The 12,020-nt window shown below is 43.4% G+C and overlaps 1 protein-coding gene across 1 annotated transcript in view; it reads right to left on the bottom strand.

The window, feature by feature from the left end:
- Positions 1–5,929, bottom strand: part of CD96 (CD96 molecule) — a 113,016-nt gene extending 107,087 nt beyond the window's left edge. The window contains exon 1 of the mRNA XM_039250386.1: positions 5,820–5,929. Within this exon, the coding sequence (XP_039106317.1) occupies positions 5,820–5,880 (61 nt within the window). The 5' untranslated portion in view covers positions 5,881–5,929. The remainder of the gene's footprint in view (positions 1–5,819) is intronic.
- Between the last annotated feature and the right edge of the window lie 6,091 nt (positions 5,930–12,020).

Raw genomic sequence — 12,020 nt, 5'->3', positions numbered from 1 at the left:
GTATCAGAGACCTGATGCTTATAAGAGATGCAAACCTCAAATGCCAGCCCTGTAAATGTCTAAGCTCCTCTTTCCACACATCTCTAAGGCAACGTGGGTGCTTGAGAGGAACTCAACACCTCATCGTGGTTGGCCAGGCTTGCACAACCAATCGCTGGGCCCCGGACTCCCCCTCCTCCCTCACAGTCCCACAGGCCCGCACTCACCACAGTCCCACCCTCTTTCCTTTCTCATCCTCAGGCCCTCTGTGTTCACTATGCCCCAGGGTCTCTGTATATGCCATTTTCTCTGCTTAGTACTCCTCCCCAGCCTTGTCCCATGACAGGATTCTGTCATTCTGGGATTATTGAAATGACCCCTTCTTCTTCAAGGGCTTTTCTGACCCCTGTGACTGTATAAGGGAGCACTCCCACCCCTCACCATGGGTCTGTTCCACATCAACAGCCGTATTTCCTCCATGGTGCTTATGAACTAGGAGAAGTTAGGTTGTGTACTTTCTTTTGGTGTATTGTTATTTTCCATCAGAATGTAAGCTCTGCAAAGATAGGAATTTTGTGTAGTAATCACCTCTTATACCTCAGTAAACATCCCGCTTGACTCACCTTTTCAGTCCAGCTGTTGTGGAAGCACCCAGCTGCTTACATGTGCAACATGAGAACACCTCTTCTCAGCTGCCCTGAATGTCCCTCACGTTCTGAGTTGGGTGTCTCCGGAGCAGAGACACAGTGCCCATCCATCCATCCATCCATCCATCCAGACATGAACAACCCTCAAACTTCAAGGTAGTTAATGCACCATGGGGCAACACGTGACCAATGAGGAGCAGGAGTTGATGCCTAAATCCCTCCTCTTCTCATGTTCAGGTGGGTGATTCTAAGGTGTGTTCTGCACAGCTCCTCAGAGGGTGCCCAGAGGGACACAGACACATCTGTCCACAGTGTAAGCTGCTTAATAATGTGCGCTTAGATTGGCTTTCCTTCCTTCTCTGCCTTACTTATTTCAGTCCATCGTTTCTGTTCCAGAGAACGATACCCCACAGTAGCTACAAACAGGCTCTTACCTTAGTCTGTGCCCTTGAGGGGTAATGCAAGAGAAGGCTATCTCCTTATTCACTGCTCTATCTCCAGCCCCCAGAATGGCTTTGGCCACAAAATAAATACTGTGTATTTTTTTGGTCAGATTCTCTTTACTAAGTAATACCATTTCCCATCAATGGGAACAATACAGTATACTCATCTTACGGTGTCCATGAAATTGAAGTAAGCTAGTCAGAGAGTCTTAAAAAGAATATATATCCTTTATTCTGATGAATTTATCAACAAATATTGGGCTCCAACTATGTGTCGGACACTAGGACTGATCTATAGAGACAAAGATAAAGAACCTCTCCTCTTCATCAACATCATTCGGCATTATCAAGGAGAGGGGTGACCTGTAAGGATGAGCAGTTCAAGGACCCCTGTTGGGCTCCCCACCAATTATGATCTTTAGGTCCACTGTAAAGTATACAAGACTAGGGAAATTAGCAGCTCATAAAAGAGCAGACAGTATATACCTTGACAAAGTCAATATAAATGTAAAGACATTTCATGGCTGACTTCCCAAATGCTCAAATGAACTATAGAAAATAAAGAAGGCCTTGTCCCACGAGCCATGGGATTCAACAGCAGTAACTTAAGAGAGAAGTGACAAACCTACTTCTACCCATGAAAAGATTCTCTTCTCTGATAGCCAGAAAGCTAAAAGGTATAACTGTAACTATGAGGAGATGAATATGATAAAATCTAGGCCTCTTATACCAAGGCAGGTGATCTTTAAAAATATCAGAAAAGACACAATGCAACTTCTGCTGGCACTAGTGGCCTAGCCCTTGCTGAGGTTAGTGCTCTCTGGGAGCTGGTTTCCTCCAGAGCTGGTAAGTCAGTCTCATCCTAGCAGAAGACAAAAGGCATGCCTAAAAGTGATAATTGAGTTGAGTTTAATATAGGGTTTATATGTAAGGCATGGTAGGCTATTGGGGAAACAAGAAAGGATGACATAGTTCTCAGGGCTAGCACCACTGGGGAGCCATTTCCTCTCCTGGGACTGAGGAGAACTGGAGAGGATCACCAGAGAGTAACTGTTGGGAGAGGGCCTCCTGACAGGAATTGTGGCCTTCAGTATAGAAGTGCAAGCAAGCCATGGCAACCTTTCAGATAGGGAGCTGGGGACATAAATACCCCAAGCTCACCTTCCCCAGAGGGAGGAAGGAGAGTGAGATCGAGACATTCATGTGTTCTCATTTGCAGAACCAGAGGTCGAGAGAGCTCATTTACAGAGTCCACACAGTCTAGCCTCCTAGACTGATAAACATGATAGATCTGGAGGGACAAAAAGGTAATATCCAGCATACCAGCTATGTGGTCCTCAGTTAGTGTAAGAGAAAAGGCTGCAGGCTTTCTTTGCAGGTCCACCTGCGCCATGGCCAAACTCACTGTTGAGTACTCAGACTCAGAGGAGTCACCAGAATTTGCAGCAGGGTGACGGATGAGAGCCAGTTGAAGGATCCTTTTCCTCCTACAAGAAGGGCTTAAAAAGATGTCACTTCCTTCAGTCCTGTGCAGTATGAGTCCTATCATGAGAAAGAGCTCCCCCTATTGGCAATGCCTATAAGAGGACCACAGATCTCATGGAAAGAAAATAGTTAAAATCAGAGGAATGTGTCATTGGCAAAGGAAACAATCAATAAAACTAATAGGCAACCAATGGAATGGGAAAAGATAGCTGCAAATGACATATCAGATAAAGGGTTAATATCCAAAATCTATAAGGAACTCACCAAACCCCACACCTGAAAAACAAATAATCCAGTGAAGACATGGGCAGAAGACATGAACAGACACTTCTCCAAAGAGGACATCCAGATGGCCAAGAGACACATGAAACATCCCATTCTGTCAGTTGCTATTAGTTTTATTGATTGTTTCCCTTGCCATGCAGAAGCTTTTTATCTTGATGAGGTCCCAATAGTTCATTTTTGCTCTTGATTCCCTTGACTGTTGGTGGGAATGTAAACTGGTACAGCCCCTCTGGAAAACAGTGTGGAGGTTCCTCAAAAAATTAACAATAGAATTTCCCTATGACCCAGCAATAGCACTGCTAGTAATTTACCCAAGAGATACAAGAGTGTTGATGCATAGGGGCACATGTACCCCAATGTTCATAGCAGCACTCTCAACAATAGCCAAAACATGGAAAGAGCCTAAGTGTCCATCAACTGACGAATGGCTCAAGAAGATGTGGTTTATCTACAGAATGGAATACTACATGGCAATGAGAAAGAAAAATTTGGCCATTTGTAGCAACGTGGATGGAACTTGAGGGTGTTATGCTGAGTGAAATAAGTCAGGCAGAGAAGGACAGATACCATATGTTTTCACTTATAAGCAGAACAGGAGAAACTTAGCAGAAGACCATGGGGGAGAGGAAAGGGAAAGAATAGTTGGGGAGAGGCAGGGAGGCACACCATAAGAGATTCTTGAATACTGAGAACAAACTGAGGACTGATGGGGGTGGGGGAGAGGGGAAGGAGGGTGATGGGCATGGAGGAGGGCACTTGTTGGGATGGGCACTGGGTGTTATATGGAAACCAACCTGACAATAAACTATAAAAGAAAAATAATAAATTAAAAAAAAGAAGAATGTGCCTTTATGTTCAGCATACAGAGTGACTAAGACATTGTTTAAGATTCTAACCATTGGAGAATGGCATTTACTTCTTGATTTTAAAGACAAGCAAATGATCAGCACCTTTCAACTTCAGTTCCATCATCTCTTGTCACCTCCTTGTATATTAAAAGCATTCCCTGGAGACCAAGTGTAGCAGAACTCCTCTTTTCATTTGGTCTCAACATTCCAGGTAGGACCAAGGTTCCCTGACGTGAAGAGCATGGGCACACGTAGCAACTTGAAATCTTTATCCAGGAAAACTCTTGGATGTTTCCAATGAATCTTCTACCTTTATAAGGTGGAAGAGAAGCCTGATATGGGGCATGAAATATTACAGATCAGGAAAATACCCCCATGTCCTATTAGGAGGGGAAATGAGGACTTGAGGATAAGCAAACCAGAAATGCAGAGTTCAAAGTGGTGGGTCGCAGGACCCAGTCACAAACTATGAACTAAGACCCTTTTTCATGAGTATCTATCAAGACATTGTGCACCACCATGTGATGCCCATGGTGTTCTGGATCCTGACACGCTTTTGTCACAGTTTGCACTAAATCCACTGGACAGAGATATTAGGGATTATGGATTTTAAATATATAATTTCCTATGTAGGGATCAAATGGTGTAACGTACTCTATTTGTTTTCTAAAGGCTACTGTAACAAATTACCACAAACTACATGGCCTAAAACAACAGAAATTTATTCTCTGACAATTCTAGAAATAAGAAGCCCAGAATCAGGTGTCCGCAGGGTTACTCTCCCTCTGAAAGTACTAGAAGCCAATCTGTTCATTTGTTCTCTGCTTCCAGGGACAGTTAGCATCACTCCAGTCTGTTTCAGTCTTCACATGGCCTTCTCCCCCTCATCCTGTGTCATCTCCTCTTCTGTTTCTTATAAAGACATTAGTCATTGGATTTAGGGTCCACCCTGTTAATCCATGATGATCTCATTTTGAGATCTTTAACTTAATTACATCTGCCAAAGACTCTTTTTTTTGTTGTTGTTCAAATTAGGTCACATTTATAGGTTTAGAATCTTTTGGGAGGCCACCTTTCAAATCACTAAAGATACTGTGAAGCGAATCATCTCAGATAATCAAGCATGCTCTCAGCACTGAGAAAACTGGCATCTTATAGCAGATACTGTGGTGTGCTGACAAACTCCCCCATCCAGGACTGAATCACACATTTCCCCTGCTGCTGGAAGTATTGCCTCCTAATGGCTCATAGCTGAGTCACTCTCCAAGAATTTTCATCATCTGAAGAGGGCTGCCTCTGCCAAGTTTGTGCTTTCTTCCTGGGAAAAGCCCAGATGTAATGAGAGAATGATGAGGGGTAGGTACAAAGGCCTGGTCTTTGCCTCGATTTTGGACAACTTAGAAGGGCCATTCCAGCTCAAGAGCTCCTCTGTAGGATAGGCTGAGTTCTCTGCTAGAACGTTATCACAAATCAACCTCTCTTTCTGTCTCATTTTGCTTCCTCACTCCCTGGTAGGTGTTCCCAAGAGCAGCCCCCATTACATTTCCTGCAGGCAAAATCTCACCACAATATGCTTCCCAAAGACCCTGACCTAAGTCGCACCCTGGCAGGAGATAAACCATAGATATTCTAAGTAGCTTACAAGTAGTCTTTTTGGAGAACCACCTGCTTAATGGGCTGGGAGAGCCATTTGGATTATCAAATGAGAGCTCGGGTAAAAGAAGTCCTTACCCTCCATTGTGTGAGCTCTCTGCTGTGTGATCATCCCCATGATGAGCAACATGAAGTAAGAAGTTAAACACACAAAGAGAAGGACAAATTTTTTTTTAAATATAAGGAACATTTTTCACAAATTATAGCGCTAAGTAGATGATTAGCAGGCACTGAATATTAGCAAGAGAAATCAAACCAAAAATCGTAACACATTAATAAAGATAATGTGCTACCTTGGTTGGACAGATAAAGACATCCAGGCATGGCCTCCAGAAACGTAATGTCTACACTCCCAGTGGAAGTATTTGGTAGAAATGTATCAGAAACCTTTCCACTGGAGATTGCTTCACCATGTTAGGATCCCACGCCATGTGTGAAAACCACACCCAAACCTGTACACAAATAAAAAAACAAAATACCTGGATTCATTTGGAGCATACACCATCTGGTTAGATCTGCTTCAGTTCTTGGCTTTGCCATTTCCTAGCATTTCCACCTTAAACAGATGTTTAACCTCTCTGAGCCGCTGTGTCCTCCTGCCAGCAGTAAAATAGAATGAGTGTGAATATTTATGACGTGCAAAGCTATTATTATTATTATTAGCTATTATTAACATGAAACGCCAAATACTATTTTATCATTTTTATAATGGCAACGATAACTTTTCCCAAAATGTTGATTTTGCATTTATTGCTTAATTCTTTCCTCGATGAAAACAATTTGAATTTATTTTTCTCAACGTGTATCAGCTACGATTTCAAAAGAGCTAGAGAGGTGTGCCTGGTGGCTCAGTTGGGTGAGTGTCTGACTTCAGCTCAGGTCATGATTTCACAGTTCATGAGTTCAAGCCCTGGGTTGGGCTCTGTGCTGACAGCTCAGAGCCTGGGGCCTGCTTTGGATTCTGCGGGTGTGTCTCTCTCTCTGCCCCTTCCCCAATCATTCTCTGTCTCTCTCTCAAAAATAAATAAACATTAAAAAAGGGTTTTTTTGCCCAAAGGAGCTAGAAAAAAAAAAGTGATCTGTGTCCTGGTTAGTGCCATTCCTCATTAACCAAAGTCTCCAGCTATGTTTTGAATTCTTAACACAGACAGTAACATGTGAAGCAAAAGGTTGAGTCAAAGGGAATGATTTCCAGACAAGGATTTGAGCTCAGGGGATGAGAAAATTTAAAAACCACATTTTGCCTTAAGAGGGACAGTATACAGTATGGTGAGGAATTTAGGATTTGGATTAAAACAAACTTTATTTTTAAAATCTGGGATTTACTAGCTATTAGTTCAATGACTTTGGTCAAGTAATAATTTCTTTGACCCTTAGTTTTCTTACATGGGGGATAGTGGCAATACGCAGCCTCCAGAGTTGCTGTGAGAAAGGAGTCAGTGAGATTGCATATGTGAAAGTACTTGGTACAGAGTCTGGCCAATAGTGTAGCTAATGAGGTCACAGTAATGATAATAAAAATAAGATGCAAAGGAAGGGAGTCAAGGAAGACTTTCTAACTATAGTTCTTCCTCAACTCAGTGATATTAGACAGATAAGTCATTTAACTTTCCTGGGTTTGCGTTTCCTCATTAGTAAAACAGTAAACTTCTAAAGATTACAGAAATGAAAATGGCCTTCTAGTTCACTGACTCAAGACGAGTCTAATGGTCATCATTAAATGACTTTTAGAGATTTCAACATTATAGCAGTCTGCCAGGTCTGCTATTAAGCTACAGAACATAAGATATCCATGAAATATATAAAAGATGATAGACCATATAAAACAGAAAATTACAATAAATTAAATGGATGAATATTTTAGTTCTGGCAGATGCAGCCTATAATCCCTTAATATTCCCGCCCCCCCCCCCCACCTGAGTAAGGAGGCTTTTTCTCTAATCCTTAAAAAAATCAATGCTATAGTAAATTAATCATAACCTGCTGTAGTGATTGGATTAACGGAAAGATCTTGGTAGGGCTTGCATAAAAGCCTAAAGTAAACAGCCACCCAATATATAGATGTACTGGTTAGGGTATTGAGACACTATAAAATCCAATTAAAATTGAATTAATAAATCTATCCACTTAAAAATAAAAATAAAAAAAAACACCTTTGGAGTGCCTGGGTGGCTCAGTCGGTTAAATGTCCGACTGTTGATTTCAGCGGAGGTCATGATCTCAGTTTGCGAGTTGGAGCCCTGAGTCTGGCTCTGTACAGACAGTGCACAGACACTTCCCCTTCTCTGTCCTCCCCCCTCCCCCACTCCTGCAACTTTCTCTCTCAAAATAAATAAACGTTAAAGAAAAAGAGAAAACTTCTAAACTGAAAGAGACTGGGATCTCAGATTCTTTATTTTTGCCTCCTTAGAAATTTTACTCAAATAAAATATAACTTTTATTAAAACCATAGATTCCATGAAAGTCTTAGACAAGTCAGCCAACGCAGCTGCCCCAGTTGCTTCCTGGAGTGGTCTTGGTTCTGGGCTATTTAATTTAGACCAGATGAATATCTTCATCTCCATCAAATTCATTTGTGAATTTAAATTAGCCCCAGATCATTCAACAACTGAGCATTTTTAAGCTGACCCTGAGAACGTCTTTTATGCTTCTCCAGCAGAAGACAGCTATACCACTATGATAGGAGAAGACAGCTAAGAAGTCCAGTCTCCATGAATCCACATGGTTCTAAAGGTTTGGCCTAAAGTTTCAGGGAATGATGAGTCGATATGTACTCAGAAGTGGCCATAATGTTCTGATTTATCATGTTACACTGTTCCCACAAAGCAGGTGACAAAAGGGGAATAAAACAAAATGAATCTATTCTTATTAGATTGGGGCCACAGTCTCATATTAAGTTTAGATATTGGATTTCCTGACAGCTTCCTGTGTTATCAGCTTATTGCTTCCAAGGGAGCCAGCAATGGCCTGGGATACAGAGTGTCTAGGATGTGAGACATCTTAAATGGATGACACGTTTCCCTGGGCTCTGCTGCCAGTGGAGTTCCCTAAGCAAGTTAGTGTTTATGTGTCGGTGATGTTTGGGGGCTCAGTGGAAACCAGATAGGGATGATCCTTGTCTAGAGTAATGACACCATAAAAGAAAGTGGGAACACCAAGATGAATACTCTTCCTGATGATATTTACTCAGGTTCGGTATTGTCTGACTGAGGAGCTTTGTTTCTTTGGGCTAAGACTCAAGGGTTCTTTCTGCGCTGGTCCCCATTCCTTTCTGGGTGTTTCTGAGTATGCTTGCCTCTGACCCAGTCACGGCTGTTGCTCTCTTTCTCATATCAAATGTGACACACGCCCCCAAATCCATATGTTGTAGAGCTGGCCCTTTAATATTTTCCGACATAAACTTAATCTGTCTGGCTCAGGGCCACGGTGTGACAAAACAATAAAGCACTCTCTTCTCTTTGAGTTATACAGGAGCTTTGGTCTGGCTTTGCTTCTTATAAATGTAAGGTTGATGATAGGTCCTGATGTGTGCTGATAGGTCGAAGATAAAGAATATTTTCCATTAAGTCAAAGAAAAAAAGACATCACCTGAAACAGGCACTGGGAAAAGGGCAGACAAATTTAAACGCAAACAAAACCTGGAAATTTATAATGCTTTGTTAACACGGAAGTACTTGGGGCTAGAGGTTGTGGCTGAATGGGGGGGGGGGTGGTGGGGAGAGGGGAAGGAAGGCCACACCACCTAACTAGAGGTTTCCTTCATCCTCTAGCGGCGCCATCTTGGATTGTGGACACTCTGGTATCAGCAGCTGACTGATCCCTCTGCCCAGCAGTGTATGGCGGGGGGACTAAGGTCAGCCCCATACCTGCTGCATTCGGACTCCACGGCTCTGTCCCAGCAATGTGCCCATGAACTGGTCGTGTTAAGAGTCCACCTGGCTGGCATGGAACATGGGTTCTTCCCTATCCTGGTTCCCCTTGCTCAGAGAGTGGGACTGCTGGGAGACTTGTCCGGCCTCCGCGGGCCGGTCCAGGGCAGTGGCTCTTCTGCTCCCATCCCCCATCCTAGGCGCAGTTCTGCGGCCAGCCCTTCTCCATCTTTTCGCAGCCATTCAGACTTCCACTCCAGAAGACGAGTCCTCCTGTAATATGAGTCTGCGTTCTTTTCTTCTCTGTCTACCCTCTCTGCTGTGTTTCTCACTAGTAGTTCATGTGGGCAGAGGCAGAGCAATAGTGTACACAGACGCTGAGCCTCATGTTAGGAAAGCAGAAAGAATAGAGGATTCTTTTGAGAAAAAAAAAAGGCGAGTATGACGTAGCAGGAGTAGGGAGCAGTTAAGTTAGCAGGAGTTACCGTATTTTCAGGATAGGATTGGGGTAGTACAACATTGATTTTAGGCTGAGGAAAAACAGAGAGAGACTACTGATTTAAGAAACAGGGGAAAAGTCACGGGAAAGTGTCTGGGAAACAGTGAGGAGGGCTGAGATCAGAACACAGATGGAGTGGCCACACTGCAAAGGGAGAGCAATGTGCTTCCACTCTTACGGAGAGAAGAAAAATTATGGTGGACTTGGTATGTGGAGAGTAAGAACGTTGGGCGAGTTCAGCTCTGACCCCTCAGCCTTGGATGTACACCGAGGAGCAGGTGGACAGCTTGCAGGAAATCGGTGACCCGGGGAGCCCTGAGGAAAGTGGTGTCGGAAGTTTGTATGGACCTGGAAGATGGCGACAGGAGGGGAAGAGAAATAAAGGGAAGGATTCCTGAGCAGAGGCGAGGCTGTCGCTGAAGACGACGGGCTGACTTTCGACTGAAATCAACAATGCTTGGTATCGAGGAGGACAGGCCGTTGCGGCCCAGCAAGGCGGTGATGCCAGGAGGCTGAGAGGCCCTGGTGCGACGAGAAGACAGAGGACGATGAAATCTGCTGGCGATGGGGTATCTGAGGAGAGATGGAAACTGAAGCGGTGGCTGAGGAATGGGGAGAAGAGGAGTGTTGGAGGGGATAAAGGAGGTAATGAAGAGGGAGATGAGCTCTGCCTCCATGCTTACAGATTGTTCTCCATTCCTGCTTTGTTAACGATTTTGACCCAATTTCTTTGTTTCTGATTATTTTTTTAAAGACTTCTAACAGATCCAAGGGTGATTGGAGTCGCCGCTGGCTGGACCATGGGGTTTATTTCTTTTTATTTTTTTGAATATAATTTATTGCCAAATTAGTTTCCATACGACACCCACTGCTCATCCCAACAAATGCTTCTTCAATGCCCATCACCCATTTTCCCCTCTCCCACCCTCCATCAACCCCCAGTTTGTTCCCAATATTTAAGAGTCTCTTATGGTTTGCCTCCCTCCCTCTCTCTAACATTTTTCCCCTTCCTCTCCCCCATTTGACCCAATTTCGCTAGTAAATCTTTTAAAGAAGGACTTGTGTGACTAATATCCAATTTAAAATGTAACTACTCCTTATCCTGACAGCTCATTGTTGAACCAGCTCACACCAATAAATGTGGGAAAATGGTCTTTGTTAGAGGGAGACTATACGCTATAACCTTTCTGAGTGAGCTAAAGAGAAGATCTTAGGTGTCTGGAGCCTAAGATCACCAAATTGGACTTGGGAGTGGGGGCAAGGGAGTGAGGTGTGATCCTTAGCAGAATGCCGAGGAATAGGCTTTGTTTACTCTATTCTTGCCGTGCTGTGCCTCACGCATACCTGGCATTAAGTGAGGTGAAGAAATGGATATGAAATTCTGTCCAACTCTGGCCCAGGATCATGCTAGCACTCAATTAGGAACCAAACACTGGGATTGTGTGGAGATGTGGGAGAGAAATCACCTGATTCGATCAAGACAGTCCTCCAAATACAAATGGTGCCAGCCGTCGATTGTCTGATTATCTTTGGGGAGTTGCCAACTTTCATCCCAGGAGGTCTTTATTTTCATTCAAGAGACCCAAAACCAATCATGTAATTCTTGGTGAGGTTAAGGTGGAAGATTAGAGTGGATTAGGGTCAATTATAAACACAGTCTGTTCTGCCATGCTTCCTGGGGACCAACAGAAGCTCGCCAGACCCCTCATTAAAGCAATTACTCTCACAAGCCAGTGATACTGTATCTCCTTTATCTATTGGCTATGCCTGAGTCTATATTGAAACCAGGCCAGAAAAATTAAGGGAATTAATAGGAAATAGAAGGAATGAAATAAGAAACAAGCAATAAAATGCCTGAAAAGCCTCATAGTCTCAGACTGGAAAGACCTGACTTACAATCCAGAGAGAGAGAGAGAGAGAGAGATGTTTATCTCAGATCAAGATTGGTGAGGACCATTAATTTCTGGAATTGACCATGTAGGTATTAATATTAGAGCAACATTTTCTGAGCTAGAAGAAATTGAAATGGCGGTACTGGTGGGAGATGAGAGGAAGCTGAACTAAATAAATGATAGAATGTCAGGGACCAAGGAGACAGCTGAGCCCAGAAAACACTCTTGATGCTCCCCCATACTCGAACTTGGTGTAGAACTGGCATGTCTGCTCAGCTGGCTTCTCTGCTGGAGTAGATTCCATATGAAGCATTTCTATTACGCAAAAGAATGGCAAAATGGTTCACAGATGTGCTGTTTAAAAACCGGCCAGCTGCCAGGTACGATCCAGGGTTTGACAATGTGAAGTCTCTACTGTAT

This window comes from Hyaena hyaena, unplaced genomic scaffold (genome assembly GCF_003009895.1).
Source record: "Hyaena hyaena isolate Hyena2069 unplaced genomic scaffold, ASM300989v1 scaffold_366, whole genome shotgun sequence".
NCBI lineage: Eukaryota > Metazoa > Chordata > Mammalia > Carnivora > Hyaenidae > Hyaena > Hyaena hyaena.
The sequence above is the reverse complement of the archived record's forward strand: the minus strand, read 5'-3'. Positions and strand labels throughout refer to the sequence as shown.